The sequence below is a fragment of the Oryzias latipes genome, chromosome 11, assembly GCF_053564925.1.
Source record: "Oryzias latipes strain Hd-rR chromosome 11, Olatipes_Hd-rR_3.1".
Taxonomy (NCBI): Eukaryota; Metazoa; Chordata; class Actinopteri; order Beloniformes; family Adrianichthyidae; genus Oryzias; species Oryzias latipes.
The window spans coordinates 1852863-1876887 of NC_136247.1; the positions used below are offsets into that span (position 1 = coordinate 1852863).

A 24025-nucleotide genomic window follows, 5' to 3' on the forward strand; every position below is an offset into this window, starting at 1 on the left:
AAAGTATTTTTTAATGTCTATCTTCAATCCTTCAGTAGTCTGGACGGAGCCCAGGTCCTGCTGGAAGATGAAATCTGCATTTCCATCCAGATCCTGAGCAGAAGTTACAGCCGCCGTTTCTTTTTTACTATACCACAGTCCGGGTGAATACTCGATTCTGATTGGCTGCTGGGTGTGCTTTTAAAAGTGACATACTACAGTGATATACCCCGCCTAAAAAAGTTGTTCCGGTCACATAGCATAAATCTTCTGTATCACTGCTTCTTTAACCCTTGTGCTATCCTAGGCACTCTAACATTGGGAGTTGGGTCATCTAGACCCACTAGACAGTGCTGTGAACCTTTTTTCTTCAATGATTTGTGATCTTCACTGGTGTCCATGGATTACATGAAATCTTTCCACCTTTATCCACCTTTGTCATGGTAGGGAGAACACGTCAATGGAAGGGGGGGGTCATCTAAGATAGAACAAGGGTTACAACAACCTTTTGCTTCATCATTTGGACAAAAACAACCAGTAAGAGGTGAACTTTCTGAACTGATGCTTTATTTAACACATCGGGACGATCAGCATATATATATCGCTTTATATTGCCGAATCTTGACTGCAGCGGTGGTGCGGCGCCTTGTGACGTTACCATGACACGCCGCCGCACCACGTGACGAAGAGTCCGCTTTCGGGGAAAAGGCAATTCAAATCGGGAAAAAAACAAGAATTAAGGACTAAAAACTGGTTACTATTTATTTCTTTTGTAGCAATTGCAATATGAAGTTGTGTGTGTGTCTGTACATCTACACAGCACAAGAGTGACCAGTCATCACACTGTGCTTTGTGCAAATTAATTTTGCACATTTCGCACAGGTCATGCTCGTCTTGACCTAGATCCTGTCTCGCAGCTCCTGTCTCCTGATCCTGACTCGCGCCCCCGGCTGTCCCCCCAACTCCATCTGGATGAAGCTCATCTGCTGGACTTTAAATATGTAGTTGTAGGGTTAGATAAATTAACTCTTCTCTAAGAGTTCTGGTAAATCGCCTGTCTGTCCTGGGGGAGGATCCCTCCTTCATGTGGGCTCCAATGAGGTTTCTTCGTTTTTTCCGGAATCTGTTTTTCTTTTAGGAGTTTTTCCTTACCGTGAAGGAGGGTCTAAGGGCGACCGTTCAGTTTAGTCTGCCTTAGTTCAATTTAGTATTTTCCTGTTGAATTCTATGTATTCATGATCCTTTTGATTCTATGTTTTACTTTTTCAATGACCGATATGAAGCCCATCGAAACGACTGTTGTTGTGGATTTGGGCTAGACAAATAAAATGGAATTGAATTGAATTAGATTAAATTGAATTGACATGGTCACGTGAGTCTCTGCCATCCTAGTGGGCCCCGGCTCTGTCTTTATCATGTTTTCTGCAGACAGGTTTGTCTGACGCATATTTGGGGATGAAGACCAATGTATTTCACCATTCTTTGATATGAATGTCTTGCTTGGAGGAACAGGAATAGCAATTCCCTCATCTGGTTCAAAACCAGAATCATTAGAATCAGAATTTAGCTCAAGATGGTCTTCTTCTGATCATGATCAGTGATGACTTCCAGAGCCTCCTGGACTGTCATCTTTCTGCTTCTGCTGCTCATTTTCTAAAGGTCTGTCTGTGTTATGTTGGAAGGACTCCCATGCAGAGAATCTTTTTTATGTTTTGCCCCTCCCTTGTTGAGTGTCCTCTGAATGTGGGTTGAGTTTTCCCGCGAGAACATAAATGGTTCCTGTCAAAAGTCATAACACCTATGCACATGTGGGTGTGTGTGTGTGTGTCTATGCATCATCTTTCATGAAACCTGACTGATTCTCATCTATTACTGTATGAACAACACTTTTCGGTACGAAGCTCATTGAGACAACTGTTGTTTCAGTCTCGTGGGTAATATTGTGGTCAGAATTTTACAGACATTATGAAGTAGACTAATAGGTCTCAAGTTACTTATGAGAAAGTTTCTTTGTTGGGTTTGGGGATCTGAATAAATCAAGGCTGTTCTGCACGAATGTCTCCGCCCTCTTAATTTGCATAGCTGTTTAGTTTGAACACCAGCACCTCCCGGTCGAGCGGTGACTGGCGCTGATTGGTCGACGAAAGCTCCTTGCTTAGAAAGAAGACAGAAGCCGGCGAGCTTGAACCGATGTAAAATGGCGCTGAGTCAAGGAACAAAGAAGAAAGTTTGCTACTACTACGATGGTAAATACGGGTTTAAATGATCATGCTGATCATGCGAATGTTTGCTAAAAGTAACGCAGTCATTTCCGGGAAAACGTCTTTGAGTTCCGTTTAGAAACAAAGCAGCTGAGCTAGCATGGCGGTGGGCTGGAGGAAGCTTAGCCGAATTAGCCGTTAACCGACGCCGCGCAGGCTGCGGCGGTCCCTCCGGTCCCCGTCTGACAGAACCCTTCACCCGGCGGCCGGTTCCGGTGGTAATGCGGGGGTTCGGGGCTAAAAAACACCGGTGTTCCAGCCGAACGAGAACTTCCGACAAGTCCCGAACGAGGAACCGACGGCATTTCCTGAGCGTCCCGCATCATCTTCAAAGCTTGTTCAGACGGAGAGAAACTGCGGGTTTCTCCCGCATCTGTCTGAGTGTGGCGCACGCGCTCAGCCGTCGGTCAGCGCGCGGAAGAACCGCGCTGTCCTAAGAAGTTCCCCTCAAATCATCTGGTTCCTGAAGCTCGACGTCGGATCTTTGGATTTTCACGCGTTTGTCCGGGATTTCTGTGGGTCTTTCAAAAATAATTGTGTTTGTAAGAGATCTGCAGACTCCTGAAAGATCCCTAATGTCATAATGCCTTCAGAGAAATCCTCAATAATCAAGTTGTCCTCATTATGTCAGTGTGAATGGCACTGGTTCCTCATGGAACTCTGGGTAATGTAGTTCCCTGGGTTTGTCTTAAACCTTCATCCTTGTGGGGTCATGAACCGACACTAAAACCTTGTCATCGTTTAGCTGCATGTTTATTGGAAAAGGGTCAACAATGTGGTGAAGACAAAGGACTATCGTGAAGACGAGGGACGCTCGTGAGGATGAAGACCTCATGAATTCAGTGGGAACGGTTGCTGGGTCGGTCATAGTCCTGCAGCAGAGTGAAGCTGCTTTGAAGGAGCTCTTGGTTGTGACTTTCTGAACGCTGCAGCCTCTCTGGTTTCTGTTTGTTCGCTCATGAGGACGTTATCCTACAATCATTCATGGATGTTCCAACTCATCTTGAAGTTTTATTCCAACACATTGCTGCTGCTCTACCAGACCTGCAAAGCGCAGTCAGTCTTGGATGTCAAACAACCTGCTGGAGTTTTGGTTGGGCGGTCAGAGGAGAATCTGATCTGGGACAGGAAACACAGAAATCTTCACATCGACTGATGCTGTAAAGGTTACAACCTTTTCATGTAGTTACCTGTCAATACTGAGGTCAATCTGCCTCTTTGTCTTGTGATGCATTCTGGGCCGTGGCAGAAAAACGGGTCATGTCAGGACCTAACGCTGGTTGTCTATATTGCTACGATGTAAATATCTTTAAAATAAAGTTACGATGTGTTCTCACACAGGCGATGTGGGAAACTATTACTACGGCCAAGGGCATCCCATGAAACCCCACAGGATCCGCATGACCCACAACCTTCTCCTCAACTATGGACTGTACAGGAAGATGGAGATCTATGTGAGTTTGATGCAGCTTCACCGCTTTCTGTGTACGTTGCATGTCAGATGGTAGAAGCTCAGCTGAAGTAACAACAAGGCCTGTTTTAGTCTTAAATCTCTTAAACTTTTCCTCATCAAAGTGAATTCTGGTCTGCTCAGAAGCCTGGACAAACAGGAGCCCAGACTGTTGCACGTCAAAGCCTGAATGCTGAGCGTTGTTCAGCAGAGCTGCACAGCCTGCTTTATGTGCGTGAAACCTCACCATCTGCACCTTTCTGCAGAGACCCCACAAAGCCAGTGCGGAGGAGATGACCAAGTACCACAGTGACGACTACATCAAGTTCCTGCGGTCCATCCGCCCGGACAACATGTCAGAGTACAGCAAGCAGATGCAGAGATGTGGGTCTCCTCCGGCGCTCAGCTGTAGTCCTCGCAGGCTTCATGTTCGGCTGTTTTCACATTCTCCTGTTCCTCAGTTAACGTTGGAGAGGACTGTCCCGTGTTTGATGGCCTGTTCGAGTTCTGTCAGCTCTCCACTGGAGGCTCTGTTGGTATGTTCATCTGTTCAGTCTTCAGCACAGCAAATCCAGACCTCTGTCAGAATGTTCTCACATGACGACTGTCAGGGAAGAACAGCTTTGCAGTTCTTACGGTTTTACACCAACAGAACTTTTGGAAAGTCCAACACAGACCTTTGATGCCGTTTGACCCTTTCTTCTTTGAGCTGGAGCGGTGAAGCTGAACAAGCAGCAGACAGACATCGCCATCAACTGGGCCGGCGGCCTCCACCACGCCAAGAAGTCTGAGGCGTCTGGATTCTGCTATGTCAACGACATCGTCCTGGCTATCCTGGAGCTGCTGAAGTAAGCTCAGCTCAGCAGCAGCTTCATGCTGCCTCACACATTTAGCAACGCCTCTTCAAGCTGCAGGCTCCATTCTCAGCTCGGTGCAGCAGTTTGGATTTGTCTGTCTACTGGTTCAAGTTCTGCTGAGGACCTTGATCTTTAGTCTGAAGTGATTAAAGATGGGGATTTCACTGGAGAAGATGTTCCCTTCTCGCCCTTTAAAGAACGTTTTAAACGTCTGTATCTGCTGCAAGTCCTGCTTTTGTTTCCCCGGTCCAGGGAACGTGGGTGTCACTGAAGGTGTGTTCTGTCCTCAGATATCATCAGAGGGTGCTGTACATAGACATTGACATCCACCATGGCGATGGGGTGGAGGAGGCCTTCTACACCACAGACCGGGTCATGACCGTCTCCTTCCACAAGTATGGGGAGTACTTCCCTGGCACCGGAGACCTGAGGGTAGCTGTTTCTGTGGAAATGATGAGGTTTTTGTTGGAACTTGACCGTGGGTCACATTGGACCATGATGTTTCACCTCAACGTGTGCAGGACATTGGAGCTGGGAAGGGGAAGTACTACGCGGTCAACTACCCTCTGAGAGACGGCATTGACGACGAGTCCTATGAAGCCATCTTCAAACCGGTATGTTGTCGTTCCAACCGGCTTCTACACGACCATCATCTCCAGTTCTTATCAGTCTTACTTGTCCTAGATCATGGCTAAAGTGATGGAGATGTACCAGCCCAGCGCGGTGGTCCTGCAGTGTGGAGCAGACTCTCTGTCTGGAGACAGGCTGGGCTGCTTTAATCTCACCATCAAAGGTTTGGACTCCTTCACGCTCTGCAGGCTCTGCTCTTCCCTCACTGCAAACCTCACCTGTTCCTGTTGGTTCCTCAAGGCCATGCCAAGTGTGTGGAGTACATAAAAGGCTTCAACCTCCCCCTGCTGATGCTGGGCGGAGGCGGCTACACCATCCGCAACGTGGCCCGCTGCTGGACCTTTGAAACCGCCGTGGCGCTGGACTCCTCCATCCCCAACGAGCTGCCCTACAACGATTACTTTGAATACTTCGGCCCTGATTTTAAGCTCCACATCAGCCCCTCCAACATGACCAACCAGAACACCACCGAGTACCTGGAGAAGATCAAGCAGCGGCTCTTTGAAAACCTGCGCATGCTGCCTCACGCGCCCGGAGTCCAGATGCAGGCGATCCCAGAGGATGCTCCCCACCCAGACAGCGGGGACGAGGACGAGGCGGACCCCGACAAACGCATCTCCAGTAGGAAGCTTTGTTGCCTCGGCCTTCAGGCTGCTTGATGTTCTGCGTCTTCTGGTGGACGACCTGTGACCTTGTAGCGGTTGTGTTATCAGTCCGAGCCCACGACAAGAGGATCGCCTGCGAGGAGGAGTTCTCCGAGTCTGAGGACGAGGCGGAGGGGCAGGGAGGAGGCCGGAGGAACGCGGCCAACCACAAGAAGTCCAAACGAGTGAAGAAGGAGGACGAGAAGGAAGGAGAGGAAATCAAAGGTGAGAGCATCTGAGAGGCGTCTGAATAGTTGTGACTTTACCAAATGCCGCTTTTTTGTCACCAGAAGTGAAAGAAGAAGAAAAGGAAGAGGAGAAAATGGACACATCAGGGTGAGAAACAGTCATGCTTTTACATGATGGGGGGGGGGTCTCAGAAATGTGAAAATGTTTCCATGTTTCAGACCAAAAGAAGAAGCAAAGACCACCTGAAGCTGGACGGCAGAAGACCCCGCCCCCCTCCGTTCTCTGAAGCCCTGATGTTTAAAAATCCTTTTTTGTATCTGATCAGCAGCTGGACTGAACTGTCCCCCTGTCTGAATACCCCCCCACACACACACTCAGAGTTCCTGAACCGTCCTGTAAGTTATTTTAAACCATGAGGACCCCCCCTCCCCCTGTACATGTATGAATGTGAACCTGCAGACGTTGGTGAGTGAATGTTTTTATATTTTCTATTGTTCTACATAAAGATTGAAGCCACTTTCTGAGCCTCAGTGTCTTTAAGGGTCCGCCCCACTTTGGGGGAGGGGTGGGGTTTTCTAACCCAGATCAGTGATGGAACAAAGGACACAGCAGTCACATGGTCTTCTGTCGCTCTTTATTCTGAACTGAAACGCTGTTGGAGGGGGGGAGGGCCTCCTGTGGGTCACGCCTCCAGTTCAAAGTCAAAGTACTGAGGGTCAAAGTAATGAATCCGGACGTAGCCGTCTTCTCCTCCACTGCTGTAGCTGCAGACAGACACGGGGGTCAGCTCAGACCCTTCAGAACACCCCCCCCCAAACCAGAGCCAGGTTACCTTTTGCCATCAGGATGGAAAGCTACGCAGTTGATTGGACCAAAGTGACCTTTGACCCTGCCAAACTCCTCTTCATAGGCTGCATGGAAGAACCTGGAAGAGGCAGAGATTTCAGCAAACATCACTCAGCTCTGGGGTTTCTCCTTATCATGGGGTCTCAAAATGCGGCCCGGGGGAAGACTTTTTGTGGCCCTCAATTCCCTAATTGATGGTTATTAAACCAGCTGTCGACTGCTAGGAAAAATATTTTGTGATTTCTGGCAACATCTGCAGGAAAAAATGGTAATCAGAGCTGGGTGTCAGCGGTACAGTGTATTCATTTCACCACAAGGGGGCAGACATGTTCTATGTCACTGCCTCTGTGAAAGGAAAGACCGTGAAGACGGCAGTAGAAATGGAATCAGAGCGGGATTCTGAGAGCCAGAGCAGGTTCCTTAAAGGAAAAACGTGTTGGCGAGGAGAAAAGGCGCTATCAAGCTAAGTGGACAGATGCTTACTTTGTCGTACCTCATTGGCTGGATAAAGTCATGTGCCGTATTTGCACGTATCTGCAATGCTCCAAGAATTCGATAAAATAGTCAATGTTATAAATCATAAACTATAACAAATTTACTGGCGAGGAGGACAACAATAATCTACATCAACTACGACGAGGATAAGCTGCAGACCAGATGTTTACAAAATGGCTACATCCAGTTAAGCTGTGACAAACTAGCTACATTGTGGCTTTGGAAATGGCCCAGCATAGCAAGCCCTTCAGGGACGGGGAGTTTGTAAAAGAATAAATGCTGAAAGTAGCTGTTTGTCCAGAGCAAAAGAGTCTGTCAAATGATACAAATACTAGACGAGTAGAAGATCTGGACAGCAACCTCCAACCTCAACTGGTAAAACATCTGGAGGGCCTGGTTACCGTAATTTCTGGATTATAAGCGGCTACTTTTGTCCCCGTGTCCAACGGCCACTAGGGGCGCTGGAGCATAAAGAGTAAGAGTGAGACGGGGGAATACAGTATGTGTGAGGAAGACGCAAGTTTAATGTAAATTCCTGTTTTGTGAATGAATAGCAGGAACAGACTCATCATGGAAAATGCAAGAAGAAATGCAGATGACACAGCTTTCAAGTTAAAAGCAGTGTGAAAAAATCCACCATCACCAACGGGTTTGGAAAAGCCGGTCTGCTGCGTGACGGAGAGGACAGAGCAAGAACAGGAGACAATTTACCTCAGAGTGACACTGATGACAATGAAGGAGAGAGAGAGTGGTGAAGAATATCTGACGCTATTCCAATCCCACACTGAGGAGGAAGACTTCCATGGTTTCAGTATTTACTGCTGCTCTCAGTGACTTTTACTGGTATGTTTTTTTTAACCAGCCCTGTTAGTGCTGTTACTACTATATTGTTGCCGCGTCACATGTACTGTTTGGAATAGAGCTGTGACGGTGTGGGACTTTTCATCACCGCAGTGATGAAGCAGCAGGAGTTGCGGTGTCGTGGTTTGGCCCTCCGCTACAAAAACTGTGAGAACCCCAGCTCTTGGATGTTGGGTTCTTCCAGGCTGAAAACGTTTCTCTCCGTTCTGATGGAGACCACGCTAATGTGGATCAACTCTTCCTGCTGAAGGTGCGTTTGTGGCTTCACGACTGACTGACGTTCGGCTCAGACTCACCTGGCCTCAAACTTGCCGATCCTGGTGGAGGTGGTGGTAACGTCCATGGCTTCCTGTCCTCCTCCCATCACAACCTGAGAGGAAATGTGCGTCACTGACCTGCATCCACCTGATCTCTTTCAAACTTGGAGGAGGGGTTCTTACGTGGTCTTTGATGGGGGAGATGGCAGCAGAGTTGACCGGCCTCTCTGTCCTGAAGGTTTTGATGTTTTCTAGAGAGGTGGAGTCAAACAGCTAAAAGAAACAAACATTCAGAGTTGATTTGAGATTCCTCAGAACAGTCACTTCAGCAGCGGAGCGGTCGTTACTTTGGCAGAGTTATCCTTGGAGGCGGTGATGACCATGGTCAGATCCACCGAGGACTGGATGTCATTGATCTGTTTGGTGTGCTCCTTGACCTTCTTCAGGGCCTCTCCAGACTGCTCACAGGGAAACGGCACATGAACCAGTTTCACTTCAGAAAGAATCCACACACAGGTCTGAAGGCTCTAACCTTAGCGCTGAACTGGCTGATCTCGCCGTTCTCATGGCCAGCGATGACAAATTCGCCCAGCGGCCCCCACACCGCGCTGGTTATCTTCGATTCGTTGCAGGGTACGGACAAGTACGGGTTGTTGTCCTCTGCAGACAGAATGCTTCAGTCATGATTCATTACTTTCCTAGCAGCTTTTCAGAAGCTGAACATCCAGCTTCACTGTGGAGGGGGATGAAGACGCAGCAAACTAACGGGGACGTCAAACTCCAGGCTCCTGCTAACTTCACATACCTATCTGCTGTGGGTCCCTCAGGTCAAAGAAGTTCAGGTAGCACTGGTAACCCATCTGCTTGTCAGTAGAGAACATGATGATGTTCCCGCTGAAGTCGAACCCACATGTCCTGACGGCAGAGCTGGTGTTGAGCAGCGCCAGCTGTTTACCTGTGAGCAGGAGACACGGTTCTGTTTGAATGTGAGCTCATAGAACTGGCTCACACCACAGACCCATTTGGATTTTACGGACCGGTCTCGCAGTCCCACAGCCGGCAGCTGTTGTCTGCTGATCCTGTTAGAACGTTCTTCGTGTCCCCTGAGAAGGCGTGTTAAGAAACTGCCCGCGGCCTCAGGAGTTAGCATGCACACCATTCATCCTCACAGGAGGAAGGATACAGTCGCAGTCCACGCACCATACCGCCCCCGTGTGTCCGTTGTACGTGCCGAGCCTCTCGCCGTTTACGGAGTACCACGCATTTGCAACCTGCAGGGACACAAGTCAGTGAGTCCGAAACACCTGGAGATGGGGGGGGTGGCGGGGGGTGAGGGCTCACCGTGTCTTTAGCTACAGAGAAGAGCAGGTCGCCCTCTCTGTTGTACTTGATTTGAGTGATGGACCTCTCGTGGCCCTGCAGCAGGATGGGTTTCTGCCAGGAAACGTCACAAAACCTTTAGTTTGAGCGTTAGACAGTCTGCACAGCAGCACCACAAAGGTTAACCTTCATATCTTTAGTAACCAATCAAAAACAATTGCCAGCTGATCAACCAGCCTGCAGGAAAACAGTCACATCCCTTTGTTTGTTTTCAGACCCATGAACATATTTAAGTCCTTCAGTCCCAGAATCTAACTATGACGTCATCAACAGGGAGATATAATGTGGTCTTCAGTAAAAACAAATCCAAGAAACCCTTATTTTTCTAATAAAAACTATTAATTGGTTCAGTTTCTGAGATTTTGGCTGAACTTGTATTGATATTTAATAGTTCATGACATTTGGTCTAATTATTGCAGTTTAGGGTAAATTGTTTGATTTATTGGTGCTTTTTGTAGTTTATAATCTTTTAGTTTTTTAAAATTGTACAAAATCATCAGTTACAGCGCGTAAACCTCCGATTTTGGCCTAAAATAAAAACATTCTAAAGAAATAAAAATGATTTCTATTCTTTCTCAGCCTCACCGACAGCATGAGTGCTGCTAGCAAGCACGACACCGGCTAACTGCGGAGCTAAGCTAACCAGAGGCCAAATACAAAGCAAACATGGCCGAAACACAACAAAGCTTCAGAAAAGCCACAACTGACCATTTCTGTCAGCCACACGGCCCCAGTAAGTCCGACAAGAGGTACTTAGCTTCAGACGAAAAGAGGAAAGGGGGACTCTCGTGTTTTCAGGCGCCCTGGAATTGCACCGGAAAAGGAATGCTTGTGTCACTAACCAAAGAACTTCCGGTAGACACGTCGCCCCCTGGCGGCGTTACCAATAATGACAACCAACACGACTATCTGGACGAGAAGAGCAGCACACCTTTATCATTCTCTGCGGGAGTGTCACGTGTAACATTTTCCATGGCTTTAATTTTTGATATATTTTTACTTTTTATCTTCTTTAAAAGGATTTTGAACAGAAAACCAAACACAGGGAAAATCCAGAAGAGCTTCTGTGTGAAATCTGAACCAACACTTTGATGCTTCGTGTTTTCATGACTTGTTAAAAACACAAACAGAAAAGAAATGTCACATTCTAGGCCACTTAAATGTTCAATGTTCCTCAAGAGTCACAGTGTACATTTTGAGAACAAACGTAGGCTACATTTGAATAAAATATACTAACCCTAATTTACGTTACAATTTTTTTTCCGTAAATTTACGGCTTTAAAGTGAAACCTGTTTGTGTTTGTAAACTGAATACCGTCATAGTTACCAAATTTTAAAAATACTTTTTTGCAACAGCTGCTGTTTTACGTTTTCATTTTCGTCCTTTTTGTGTGTCCAGCGTTTTCTTTGGCAATAACAGTTAAAAAGTTTTAAAAAATTGTCAATACAGTTGACATTTTTGCGTGATACAGATACTGCCATGTTGGAACCAGACATCGTCAGTAAACAGTAGGTCCAAGTCAATCTGAGTCAATGTTTCTATAGCAACCACTTAAAATTTAGCCTGTTGGAAGGCCACGCCCCTTCCACTTGAAAGCCGGCTAGACAAAAGGTCGTGTTTGGGATAAACCAGCGCCTCGCCTGGATCGTCAACGAGACCAGTCGGCTGCATGCGGGGAAAGGCGTCTGGGATGAAGGTGAACCACAGACTGTAAAAGCATTGGACGAATGGCGTTGTGACATCACCCATAGGAAAAGCCGTACCTCCGGCTCTCACGAAAGGAGGCCACATCCCTCACCATTGCTACCTGATACGAGCGCCGCCATGTTGAAACCAGTCGACAGTGGTTGGTCCGATTCTCTCCGAGTCATCGTATCTATGGCAATGGTGACAGTGGTTGCCATAGATACAATGACTCAGAGCGACTCGGACTGTCGACTGGTTACAACATAGTGGCCACTGTATCAGGTAGCAATGGTACTTCCTATTTGGGAACATGAGAAGGAAGGGGTTGAGACCATTGAGTTCTATCGCTAGAGGAGACATCACGGGGTTCCACATAGGAGGAGAGCACCGCCATCTTGGTGAGGTCAAGTCACTGCAGCACTGCATGCATGTGAACACATTTTTTGCAAAATGCCAGTTCATTGTGCGGGTTTCAACTCCCAGAATCAGAGAAATGAGTCCATGAAGGAGGAAGGCAGAACATTTCACAGGTAGGTACTATAATTTTTTTCTTTTAATGCTGCAGGGGCTTCATTAATAAAACACAGGTTTTTTTTTTAATAGTACACATGTTAACATGCATGATGCTGCAGGGCTATTATCAACATGTAGGGATGATGGATGAATAATTTACTGTCGACATAAATGTAAACTTTATTTTGTTAACCCCACATACAGGATACTAGGACTAGGCTATTATTGTTATATAGCCTGTTTTGTAATGTATGTAGCATATTTTTAAAATTATCAATAGGTATTTTAATTATCATAGTCTTATTGCATTTTCCTGTATATCCTTTTCATTGTTATTTTCAATCGTTGTGACAAATTGTTCTTTTTAACTTTTAAGCTAGTAAATTTTACCATCTGTCCGGGGAGAACGGAGGGAAAAGAGCCACCGGGCTGATTCTGGCTCATTGCGGTGATGCTTGTGCACTTTTTCTTGAGAAGTATACAAAATTCAAATAAAAGTTAACCTTTAAAGGCAACAATAAAACACAGATTATTTGTGATGCCTGTACTTATGACTTCTTTTTGTTGCATAAATGCAACAAAATAATTTCGGCCTGTCATTTAGAACCAAAATGATTATCAGTAGAAAACAAGAATTACATATTTCAAATAAAATAACTTCTAATGATAAAGTAATCTGAGTGATGTTGATTTCAATGACCATTTGTAGAAAATAAATCTTGTCAATTTTTTCATCAGTGATTCACTATTTACAGAAAGTTACATAATACGCCAGCAGTTTCTGTTTAGCATCCCTTTAAACTATAAGAAAACAGTTTCCCACAATGCATTTAGTTTTTGTAGTTATCAGGCGGGCCAGGCGATAACTTGGCGTGTTTGAGGTCACCCTGGTGCGCGGTGTATGCTGGTTAGTCTGCCTGGGTGATCTCAAACACGCCACGTCGCCACCAGTGAGGCTTCTGATTGGTCCGTTTATAGCTTCAATAACTTGCAATAAAGAAAACAAACTGGATCATTAATAAAACGTTTTAGACAAAAAGGTATCGGATCAAGAATGGGTAAGTCTGCACAATAGAATGACTGAGTAACAGCTGTTTATTTCTCCATAGACGTCTATGGGAGTTTGGCTCCCTGGAACCAGCAGGTACTTCCTGTTTGGAACGCCAGGGGCGGGGGTCACTCAGTCCAGTTCTCGTTTACAGTCAATGGGGCGGCCCCCAATGAGCTCACAGAACCCCCTCCACCAAAGACCAAAGAGTTCAAAAAACAAAACAGCAGTTGTTCAATACTTTTTTCCATTTGATAAGTTTTACTGTTTTTTTATTTTAATTTTCAGTGTTTCTTCAATTTTAAAATACATTTTTTTCGTTCATTTTCAATATTTCGTTTAAGTTTTGCATCCTTTTTGTAGAGGTGATCAAATGTTTGACATAGTGAGTAAAAGAACCCAAGAGTCTCCTCAACACATTAGAGTTTTATTCAGCAGGAAACATCCAGGAGCAGACAAAAACAGACGGGGGGAGGATCTTTGGTTCCTTCAGACCAATAAACCGGGGCACAACAGAGGAAATGAACTTTAGCTTTTGAATTTTAGTATTCATCATTTTAACAAAGAAGCAGAAAAAAGTTTAAAAAGAAAAAAGAAAGGGTTGGAGAAAAAAGTCCAAAAGAATCTGAAGTTTCTCTATTTTCCGTTCGGCTGTGAACATTTTTAAAATCATGGCAGACGCCAAACATTCCCTTAAAGTCAACAGAGATCCAACCGGGAAACAGAATTACATTCTCGTCAAAGTGCTTCAGACCGCCGCACACGACAGCAGGAAGCGAGCGTTGCATAGAAGTGCCGGAACATTCTTCTGCTAAAACCTGATCTGAGCTTCTGCGGACCAGGAGACAATCCCAGAGTCTGACTTCAGCCAGAAGCCCCGCGGCCCCCAGCAGGGGTGAAGCCCCGCGGCCCCCAGCAGGGGTGAAGCCCCAACGCCCCCCCAGCAGGGGTGAAGCCCCGCGGCCCCCAGCAGGGGTGAAGCCCCAACGCCCCCCCAGCAGGGGTGAAGCCCCGCGGCCCCCAGCAGGGGTGAAGCCCCAACGCCCCCCCAGCAGGGGTGAAGCCCCGCGGCCCCCAGCAGAGGTTGAGATGAGTCTGTGGGAAACGGCCTTCATCACTCCCCCTGACCCAGAACACTGCTGCCTAAAGACCAGTTAGTCTCTGTTGAGACTGGGTCTGACGCTAAACTACGTCCCACACTGCGGCTGACGCGCTGCAGGACCGCCCTTCCACGCCGCAGACTACAACATCAGAACGCGGCAGAAGTGACAACCAGCAAGAGGTGGAAATCAGATTATTGCAGGAAATGGGATTATTGCAACATTTGAAGTGCTTTGGAGAAGCGGTCTGCAGAGACGGACACCTGTTGGACCCGCCGGCCGTTCTGCTCCGTCTGTCCCGTTTCTTCCAGCGGCGTGTGAAGGAGGAGCAGCAGCTGTGGGGGGGGGGGCTGCTGCTGCTGCAGGAGCCCGAGGCTTCATTCCTGAGCCAGGGCAGCAGCGCTTGCTTCTTGGAGGGGGGCGTTGGGCTCCGGCTCACACTGGCAGGGGCGGGAGCAGGAGGCGGGCTCCAGCAGAGAGTCTGTGGGGGGTGGGGACGGGGAGTCGGTCCCCGGGTCGGCGCCTGGAGCCCCCGTGGCGCTGGATGGCTCCCCACACAGGCCCTGGACCTTCTTGTTTAGCTCGTTTCGCTCCACCTTCAGCGCTCGCCGCAGCTTCTCCAGCCGCTGGACTTTGAGCTGCAGCGCCTCGAAGTCTCGATCCCGCAGCGACTTCTGCATGCATGCACACGCACACACACACGCACACACACACACGGCATGTGTTTTGGGGGCTTTTCCAGACAGCACGTCTTCTTTGGAGAAGCACAGACAGCAGCTCACCTCCTCAGCCATCTCCAGCAGAGCCTTGTTGCTGCTCTCCCATCTGGAGCGGTACATGGCCGTCTCCTTCTCCAGCTTCTTGATCTTTTTGGTCATCTGAACACAGAAAAGTGTTGCTGGAGCAGCTTGAGCCACATTTCAAGAGTGGGCGGAGCCTCCAGGGCCTCACCTTCTCCATCTCCTGCTTGAAGGTGGTGAAGACTTCATTGCTCTTGGACAGCGTGGTCTGAAACTCCTCAAACTTCTCCGTGTACAGCGACAGCTGAGAAGAGAAAGAAAAGATTCAGGGAAAGCAGAGAAGACACGGAGCTGAGGGGGGAGAAGGAGGACAACCTGCTGCTTGAGGTGAACCTCCTGCTGTTTCATCAGCTCACACATCCTCTGGGACTCGATGGCTTCCTTCAGCAGCTGTCCGGGGAAAAACCAAATAACATTTGTGTCCCAGGACCCCGTGAACAGCACTCTGGGGTGTTTGGGTAAAAAACATCCTTACGAAGTCCTTCTCCCTCTCGTGCCGCTCCTCAGACTCCTTCAGCAGCTCCTGCGCCTGGTGCAGCTTTGCGTCCACCAGCTGCTGCTGCAGGTCTTTGTGCTTCACCACTTTGTCTATGTGCTGGTTGGGGGAGGGCACAGTTGGAAATGAAGCCTCCCTGACTGACAGCAGACTGAACCCCGCGGGGCAGGACCAGGACTTACCTCTTCCCTCAGCTTGTACTGCTCGTAGAGTTTCTTGAGCTTCTCGGCCAGCTCTGCGTTCTCCTGCCGCAGGCTGGCGTTTCTCTCGTTGTGCTGCTCCATCTGAGCCTGGATGTCGTTCAGCGTCACCTGGAAATGAGACGTCACCTCCTTCCTCTTCTCCTCCTCCAGCCGGGTTCTCTGTATGCCCTCTTCCTGCAGAGACAGTCACTGTTCCAGCTGGCTGCTCAGCAGCATCACAGCGCTGTGGGCTCCTCACCTTCAGGGTGCGGTTGTGTCTCTGCAGCTCCCGGCACAGGCTCTCCAGCTTGCTGCGGGCCAGGATGGCCTTGCTGTGCTCGTTCCTCAGGTTGTCCTTGTCCTGGACCAGCTGGCTCTGCTTCTTCTGCAGGACTCGCATCTGTTTTTGGGTGTTCCGGTGTTCTTCCAGCTGGAAAACAGACAGGTTTCGGTCATCACACGGACTGTTCCACTGTGCTGGAAAGACCGACATTTTGGAACTGAGGCGACTTCAGGCCATGATGCTGACAGACTAGAAAAAACCACACCGTATCATCATGACCATAAGGCACACTTAAAAGTCTTATATTTTCTCCAAAATGTACGGAGCGCCCTATGGTGCGGTGCGTCTCATGTGTTGTTGTGTGACTTTGGTAAAGAGGACGTAGGAGAGGACAGCATGACAACGGTGAGGAAAGAAGTGAGGACGTGAAAGAAGACACCCCCCAAATAGTACTAAAGTGCAGGTATGTGCACTAAGCAGAACAACATTGTTTGGAAAGCCTGAATATGCTGCACAGAGACACAATAATGAAGCACAGTTAAACTGCAAGCTATCAGCTACACAGAGGAACATGGGAATCGAGCAGCTGCAGAGAATTTAAGATGAATGAATCCATGGTTCACAAGTGGAGGAAGCTGGAAAACAAACTCCAACAATCAAGATGACACAGCTGAGTTTCCGTGGAAACAAGGCGTGGCGGCCCAAGTTGGAAGAGTGACTGGAGCGATGGACTAAGTGTCTCTACAGTCACCATTCCACTGAAGGCAGAGATGAAAATTGAACATTTTCATGGAGGCCCATCGTGGTGCTTTCGTTTTATGAAACGCCGTCATCTTTCCATCAGGGCAACGACTACAGTGGGGCAGTAGTGAATAACAATGAAAAGCTGTTCATCTTCTGCTCCTATTGCAGCGAAAAGATCACCGACAAACACATCCAGCCACATGGACGAGGTGCCGCTCACTTTTGACTTCCCGGTGAGTCACACTGTCCAATGGTGGACACAGTTTTACTGAGACTGGGAGGCAGCGCCGGGCGAGTTACGCCACAGTTTGTGAATGGATTGTAGATTCTTGGGCTAACATGTCTGCTTGCACTGTTCTTTGAGGTTTCACAAAGCCGGCATCATTGATGAAGAGCCACATGGCAACGAGACGGACTCTGACGATGACCAAAGGGAACCTGGTGTGTTTGTTAGAAACTTAGCCCAGATGTTCATTTCAGAGACTTTAATGGATTTTTGGATGCTGATTGATGACGGAAAACATAAAAAATCACAACCAACTCAGTTTTGCTCCTTTTTTAAACACACACTAGCATGCATGTTTTACCGGTTTGTGTTAACATGCTCACGCCTTAAAACCTGGTGCGTCTTTTGTATGTGTCAAATACAGAAGAAGCACCTATACAGGAAACTGTGCCCTATTGTCGTAAAAACACAGTACTTCCTGTTTGAAGCAGGATTAAAAACAAAAAGAACGAGTCACTTTAGCCTCTAGGACTTGGTAAACACATCAGCGTCTTTTCACACTTCTCCATGTAGCGATTAGACAATCACTTTAGTTGGTATCTCCTCCCACACGCGGCTGCGTATCAAGCTTTAAAGAACACAATATCTAAGAGGCGGGGCGTTGCACTCCCCCAACCAAAGGTTAGATGACAGAGTCCGGTCCAATAAGCGTCTCTGCCGTTCACGGAGCTTCAGTACATAGAACTCCAACAGCCACACGGCCTATATATATTATAAATATATATTCATGAGGGGAAAAAAACTGCTGAACCGACCCTAAAACCGCCCAAATTATGCAAACCCCCCCAAAGTCATTTTTGCCCGCAAATTTAGAACCAAAACCGCCCAATCTGGCAACACTGCTGCTAGCTTCTCTTGTAGAAAAATCATGCTCCCTCCACAGCTCACTGTGACGTTACTTTCTGTTAGTGGAAATTTCAGACTACAAGCACTTCCATTGCTGCTTTATTTCCGTTGTGAGTTAAAGTGTTGTGAGATAAGTTAATGTGTTGTGTTGTGAGTGAAGGTGCTGTGTTGTGAGTTAATGTGTTGTTTTGTGAGTTAAAGTGTTATGTTGTGAGTTAATGTGTTGTTTTGTGAGTTAATGTGTTGTGTTGTGAGTTAAAGTGTTATGTTGTGAGTTAATGTGTTGTGAGTGAAGGTGCTGTGTTGTGAGTTAATGTGTTGTTTTGTGAGTTAATGTGTTGTGAGTTAATGTATTGTTTTGTAAGTTAATGTGTTGTGTTGTGAGTTAAAGTGTTGTGAGTTAAAGTGTTGTGTTGTGAGTTAAGGTGTTGTGAGTTAAGGTGTTGTGTTGTGAGTTAAAGTGTTTTGTTGTGAGTTAAGGTGTTGTGAGTTAAGGTGTTGTGAGTTAAGGTGTTGTGTTGTGAGTTAGGGTGTTGTGTTGTAAGTTAATGTGTGGTGAGTTAAAGTGTTGTGTTGTGAGTTAGGGTGTTGTGTTGTGAGTTAAGGTGTTGTGTTGTGAGTTAAAGTGTTGTGTTGTGAGTTAATGTGTTGTGAGTTAAGGTGTTGTGTTGTGAGTTAAGGTGTTGTGAGTTAAGGTGTTGTGTTGTGAGTTAAAGTGTTGTGTTGTGAGTTAAAGTGTTGTGTTGTGAGTTAAAGTGTTGTGTTGTGAGTTAAGGTGTTGTGTTGTGAGTTAAGGTGTTATGTTGTGAGTTAATGTGTTGTGTTGTGAGTTAAGGTGTTGTGTTGTAAGTTAAGGTGTTGTGAGTTAAGGTGTTGTGTTGTGAGTTAAAGTGTTGTGTTGTGAGTTAAAGTGTTGTGTTGTGAGTTCATGTGTTGTGTTGTGAGTTAATGTGTTGTGAGTTAAGGTGTTGTGTTGTGAGTTAAAGTGTTGTGTTGTGAGTTAATGTGTTGTGTTGTGAGTTAATGTGTTGTGTTGTGAGTTAATGTGTTGTGTTGTGAGTTAAGGTGTTGTGTTGTGAGTTAATGTGTTGTGTTGTGAGTTAATGTGTTGTTTTGTGAGTTAATGTGTTGTGTTGTGAGTTAAAGTGTTATGTTGTGAGTTAATGTGTTGTTTTGTGAGTTAATGTGTTGTGTTGTGAGTTAGTGTTATGTTGTGAGTTAATGTGTTGTGAGTGAAGGTGCTGTGTTGTGAGTTAATGTGTTGTTTTGTGAGTTAATGTGTTGTGAGTTAATGTGTTGTTTTGTAAGTTAATGTGTTGTGTTGTGAGTTAAAGTGTTCTGAGTTAAAGTGTTGTGAGTTAAGGTGTTGTGTTGTGAGTTAAAGTGTTTTGTTGTGAGTTAAGGTGTTGTGTTGTGAGTTAGGGTGTTGTGTTGTGAGTTAATGTGTTGTGAGTTAAAGTGTTGTGTTGTGAGTTAGGGTGTTGTGTTGTGAGTTAAGGTGTTGTGTTGTGAGTTAAAGTGTTGTGTTGTGAGTTAATGTGTTGTGAGTTAAGGTGTTGTGTTGTGAGTTAAGGTGTTGTGAGTTAAGGTGTTGTGTTGTGAGTTAAAGTGTTGTGTTGTGAGTTAAAGTGTTGTGTTGTGAGTTAAAGTGTTGTGTTGTGAGTTAAGGTGTTGTGAGTTAAAGTGTTATGTTGTGAGTTAATGTGTTGTGTTGTGAGTTAAGGTGTTGTGTTGTAAGTTAAGGTGTTGTGAGTTAAGGTGTTGTGTTGTGAGTTAAAGTGTTGTGTTGTGAGTTAAAGTGTTGTGTTGTGAGTTCATGTGTTGTGTTGTGAGTTAATGTGTTGTGAGTTAAGGTGTTGTGTTGTGAGTTAAAGTGTTGTGTTGTGAGTTAATGTGTTGTGTTGTGAGTTAATGTGTTGTGTTGTGAGTTAATGTGTTGTGTTGTGAGTTAATGTGTTGTGTTGTGAGTTAAGGTGTTGCGTTGTGAGTTAATGTGTTGTGTTGTGAGTTAATGTGTTGTGTTGTGAGTTAATGTGTTGTGAGTTAAGGTGTTGTGTTGTGAGTTAAAGTGTTGTGTTGTGAGTTAATGTGTTGTGTTGTGAGTTAATGTGTTGTGTTGTGAGTTAAGGTGTTGTGTTGTGAGTTAAGGTGTTGTGTTGTGAGTTAATGTGTTGTGTTGTGAGTTAATGTGTTGTGTTGTGAGTTAAGGTGTTGTGTTGTGACCCTTCTGGGCCACCGTACTAATTGCACCGACGGGTTGGCGTCCCTTAGGGAAAAACGCTAACTGCCTCCGTGTGATGTTGGAATGATGGGAAAAAATAACTGTCCCACTTGGAAAACACACATTCTGGAAAACAAGGAATCTCCAGACGCGGCATGAGCAGAACAACTGTCTGCACCTGAACAAAGGTTTGAAGGGAGAATAAAACATTCAACAACAGTCCAACGTCGTGGACCGGCCTCTACCAGCTGCGTCTCCAGGCTCTGCCAAAAGACTACGGATGCACATTTTGGATCAAATCTTTCTTATTGGCGTTCCTAAGATATCTCCTTATCAAAGTCTGGTATGTTTGACTCTGAGCTGCTCTGATGGGGGGCGTGGCCACCAGACTCAAAGATTCTCTAGATGGGGTTTTTGGCAGAAGTCCTCAAAACAAAACCAAAAAATGGGAGGGGCAGGGGGCATTACATGTAAACTGCTGTGATGACGAGAATTGTGAAGCACGCTCCACACAGCTTATCCAAGCTCCCGTTGTGAAGTGGAACAGTCGCAACGGATGAAGCTTTAGAAGCAGCCGCGGGTTTGATTCCGGCAGCCGTGGGTTTGATTCCGGCAGCCGCGGGTTTGATTCCGGCAGCCGTGGGTTTGATTCCAGCAGCCGCGGGTTTGATTCCGGCAGCCGCGGGTTTGATTCCGGCAGCCGCGGGTTTGATTCCGGCAGCCGCGGGTTTGATTCCGGCAGCCGCGGGTTTGATTCCGGCAGCCGCGGGTTTGATTCCGGCAGCCGCGGGTTTGATTCCGGCAGCCGCGGGTTTGATTCCGGCAGCCGCGGGTTTGATTCCGGCAGCCGCGGGTTTGATTCCGGCAGCCGCGGGTTTGATTCCGGCAGCCGCGGGTTTGATTCCGGCAGCCGCGGGTTTGATTCCGGCAGCCGCGGGTTTGATTCCGGCAGCCGCGGGTTTGATTCCGGCAGCCGCGGGTTTGATTCCGGCAGCCGCGGGTTTGATTCCGGCAGCCGCGGGTTTGATTCCGGCAGCCGTGGGTTTGATTCCAGCAGCCGCGGGTTTGATTCCAGCAGCCGCGGGTTTGATTCCAGCAGCGGCGGGTTTGATTCCAGCAGCCGTGGGTTTGATTCCAACAGCCGTGGGTTTGATTCCAACAGCCGTGGGTTTGATTCCGGCAGCCGTGGGTTTGATTCCAGCAGCCGCGGGTTTGTTTGGGGTCACATAGATCTGGAGAAGCGGCTTACCAGTTCAGCGTACTTCTTGCAGAGGCCGGTGAGCTTCTCCTCCGGAGTGCTGAGGGTGTTCAGCGTCTGCATCAGAAGGGTGATCTCCTTCCCTTTAGAAGAAAACCAGAAGTAGCGTCAGAGCCATCTTTAGAAGAACAGAACTGTTTGAAAACAGACAACGTCATCTTGTCCTCACCCAAACCTTTGACTTTTTTTTTCTCCTGAGTCTTCTTCTGCTCCTTCTCTGACTTGTGACCGCCGTTGACTTTGCTGTCCTCAGACTTCTCGTGTTCCTTCTCACAGTTCAGCCCGTTCAGCACCAGGCTGTGCGACTGGCCATTGAGCAAGGCACCAGCGTCTTCTGACTCCCGGCAGTAGGTGCTGAGGATGTCCTCCAGCTGCCGGCTCAGCTCGTCTGCCATATCGGACTGAGACATGGCAGCCTCTGCGTCTGAACACATTTCAGATCATTTCTCTTTTTGAAGTTCTTACAGAAATGTTGTGATGGACATACAGGTGTAACGATAATTGTCCTGATTCTGATTATTCCAACCAATGATCATGTGTTTTAGTGTGACATCATCAGGTTGATCTGTCAGTGCTGAGACGGGTATCTGAGACTTTGATCAGGCAGCAGCATGAGACTACATTCATGACCACTGCACGGCGGCATCTGCACAGCTGCGTCTGCACAGCAGCAACTGCACCGGGGCGACTGCACAATGGCGTCTGCACAGCAGCAACTGCATCGGGTCGACTGCACAGCTGCGTCTGCACCGCGGCACCTGCACCACGGCGCCTTTCTCTGATAACCTCCAAACTTCAGCCTCCCAGGAGAACACAGTCTTACTCAGTGAATGCTCAGCGTGGATAACTCTTCATCAAATGCTCTTCCTCGCAGGGCACCGCTTACCTCCTCCCCCTTGGCTTTGTGGTGGGGTATCAGTCTCAGGACTCGTTGAGGCCGGACTGCCTTTAGCAGCTGCCTCCGGATCTGCAGGTGGGGGTGCAGCTGCCTCAAAGGCCGGGCTGGCAGACTCCTCCGTGTCTTCTTTCTTCATGTCTGCTGAAAGATTGAAGAGGACAAAGATGGCTGGTGAGGGGCGGTGAGATGCAGGAAATCACAGTTTTAGCATAAACCTAAACATTCACGTCGTCGTTTCCCATAACTGGACTTTAAACCTGTTTTTGTGTCATGAAGACGGAACTCAAATCAACAACCTTCTTTTACTGAGAACCACATCTGCAGATCAGACAGCAGTTCAGCCAGGCACTCATGATGGGGGGGTCAGGTAAACGTCCAGAGGCAGCGTGCTGGATTCAAACCCACAACCAGGTGTCACTGCTGACCGCTGATTCCAAATGAGGCTTTGATTATACAGATTCCAGTTTCCACAATGCTTTTCTAAAACCAAAACTGACTGTCCACGGCACAGGGAACATCGCCAGCGTACGTCACTACGTGTCCAGTGTTGTTAGATCCTTTCTTTGTTCTCCATGGATTTGGTTCTGACACACGGCCATGTTCACTAAAGTTCCGCAGAATCTGCAGCTGGACTCAAGAAAAGCAGATTAAAAGTCCAAATTCATTTGAGTTTAAACTCGCTGTAAACACACGCGCGCTCTTTGGCTCACCTTAACCCCACCACCCCACTGCGCCTGCGCACAAAGGTTCGGCAGATTAACAAAGTGTACAAATTGTCATTTGGGGAAAACATGAATGTTCTGGTTTTTTGGTTGTGAAACTGAAATCTTACGCAGCGACAGCTTCGTATGACACCGATTTCCTGAGAGGATCTCTCCAGTTTTAGGCTAAATTAGCATATTTAGCTGCTACATGATGTTTCTAAACGAACATGATGATCTGATGATGACTCTGGGCTGGCGTCGTTAGTTAATATACCTGTCCGCCTTAGCCCGGTAGCGACATGGCCGTAGACAGACAGATTACCTGTATATAGGTTTCTACCACACGCCGGTAGGTAATGCCGAGGTGCCTACCTGAAGACTGCGGGAAGAAACTGTTTATATGTCTCAGAATTTCAGGTTTCGATCTCAGCGTGAGACTGAAGCTAACTTCCGCTCATAACTTTAGATTCTTCTTCTCCGCGTCAGATTCATGTCGCTGTTGCAGTTTGGCGCCACCTGCTGGATGAAGGAAGGAAGTGCAGGAATAATGAAACAAAGCCTCAAACCTCAGACGTTGAACAATCTACAACTATTTGTTAAAACATAAACTCAGTTATGAGATGGAAGCATTTCTAATCAAATGTATTCACAAATTAAACTAACTTTAAGTGATGCATAAAATTCACCCCCAAGAGTGAGCACATTTTAAATGTATATTTTTTCAACTATTTCCGCGTTTAAATAATGTACTTTTTTGTAAAACTGAATTTTGGAAATATTTAAACAAATAAACCAGAGGAAAAATCCAAAGTATACATTTTTAAATCATGTTTACCTGTAAATAATCAAATTAGATTTATATTTTCATATAGAAAAGGGGCAGGCTTTTTCATAGCTGCGTTGTCTTTTTTCTGAATTATAAACTAAATAAAGCAGTAGTTTGACAGAAGAACTCCTTTTGTCCAATCAGGACAGACAGAAGTGAGCTTGTTGAGGCTTCCTGAGTGTTTCTGTAGACCCGTCAGAATCTGAAGATGATCCTAAGTGTGGAATGAACTTTCATCCAGACGCCTCCTCCACAGACTACAGGGTAAAAATAAAGGCGTAATA

At 46.9% G+C, this 24025-nt stretch overlaps 3 protein-coding genes across 9 annotated transcripts; 1 reads left to right on the forward strand and 2 right to left on the reverse strand.

Moving 5' to 3' along the window:
- The first annotated feature begins 2064 nt into the window (after window positions 1–2064).
- hdac1 (histone deacetylase 1) lies at window positions 2065–6527 on the forward strand. The gene is made up of 12 exons (XM_004074417.5): window positions 2065–2225; window positions 3582–3694; window positions 3957–4074; window positions 4152–4226; window positions 4400–4538; window positions 4838–4979; window positions 5069–5161; window positions 5232–5340; window positions 5418–5798; window positions 5891–6046; window positions 6112–6157; window positions 6229–6527. The coding sequence occupies exons 1-12, from the start codon at window positions 2177–2179 to the stop codon at window positions 6254–6256; spliced, it is 1449 nt and encodes a 482-aa protein (XP_004074465.1). The 5' UTR covers window positions 2065–2176; the 3' UTR covers window positions 6257–6527.
- Window positions 6528–6629: 102 nt separating this feature from the next.
- On the reverse strand, window positions 6630–10756 carry eif3i (eukaryotic translation initiation factor 3, subunit I). The gene is made up of 11 exons (XM_004074419.5): window positions 10558–10756; window positions 9811–9903; window positions 9653–9740; window positions 9507–9572; window positions 9275–9424; window positions 9002–9129; window positions 8817–8927; window positions 8653–8742; window positions 8509–8582; window positions 6843–6935; window positions 6630–6774 (listed from the first exon to the last, which is right to left on the reverse strand). Exons 1-11 carry the CDS (start codon window positions 10558–10560, stop codon window positions 6693–6695), a joined length of 978 nt encoding a protein of 325 aa, XP_004074467.1. The 5' UTR covers window positions 10561–10756; the 3' UTR covers window positions 6630–6692.
- A 2754-nt stretch (window positions 10757–13510) lies between these two features.
- txlna (taxilin alpha) lies at window positions 13511–23488 on the reverse strand. 7 transcript variants are annotated; one of them, XM_023960261.2, is made up of 11 exons: window positions 23288–23488; window positions 22200–22352; window positions 21489–21737; window positions 21305–21396; window positions 15935–16105; window positions 15676–15870; window positions 15473–15592; window positions 15313–15387; window positions 15149–15241; window positions 14980–15075; window positions 13511–14871 (listed from the first exon to the last, which is right to left on the reverse strand). In XM_023960261.2, exons 2-11 carry the CDS (start codon window positions 22345–22347, stop codon window positions 14575–14577), a joined length of 1536 nt encoding a protein of 511 aa, XP_023816029.1. In that variant the 5' UTR covers window positions 22348–22352; window positions 23288–23488; the 3' UTR covers window positions 13511–14574. The 7 variants fall into 7 exon arrangements, with proteins under 7 accessions (XP_023816029.1, XP_023816030.1, XP_078811380.1 ...); XM_023960262.2 differs by having other exon boundaries at window positions 21483–21737; XM_078955254.1 differs by having other exon boundaries at window positions 22200–22349; window positions 23288–23427.
- Between the last annotated feature and the right edge of the window lie 537 nt (window positions 23489–24025).

Coding starts and splice junctions, on each gene's coding strand:
- hdac1 (XM_004074417.5), top strand. CDS start 2,177: ATGGCGCTGAGTCAAGGAACAAAGAAGAAAGTTTGCTACTACTACGAT. Junction 4,075..4,151: donor CAGCAAGCAGATGCAGAGAT/GTGGGTCTCCTC, acceptor CCTGTTCCTCAG/TTAACGTTGGAGAGGACTGT. Junction 5,341..5,417: donor CTTTAATCTCACCATCAAAG/GTTTGGACTCCT, acceptor TGGTTCCTCAAG/GCCATGCCAAGTGTGTGGAG.
- eif3i (XM_004074419.5), bottom strand. Junction 9,573..9,652: donor ATGGTGCGTGGACTGCGACT/GTATCCTTCCTC, acceptor ACGCCTTCTCAG/GGGACACGAAGAACGTTCTA. Junction 8,928..9,001: donor TCAGCCAGTTCAGCGCTAAG/GTTAGAGCCTTC, acceptor CCCTGTGAGCAG/TCTGGAGAGGCCCTGAAGAA.
- txlna (XM_078955253.1), bottom strand. CDS start 22,529: ATGTGGTTCTCAGTAAAAGAAG. Junction 21,738..22,199: donor ACAAAGCCAAGGGGGAGGAG/GTAAGCGGTGCC, acceptor AAATGTGTTCAG/ACGCAGAGGCTGCCATGTCT. Junction 15,242..15,312: donor AGGTTCACCTCAAGCAGCAG/GTTGTCCTCCTT, acceptor TTCTCTTCTCAG/CTGTCGCTGTACACGGAGAA.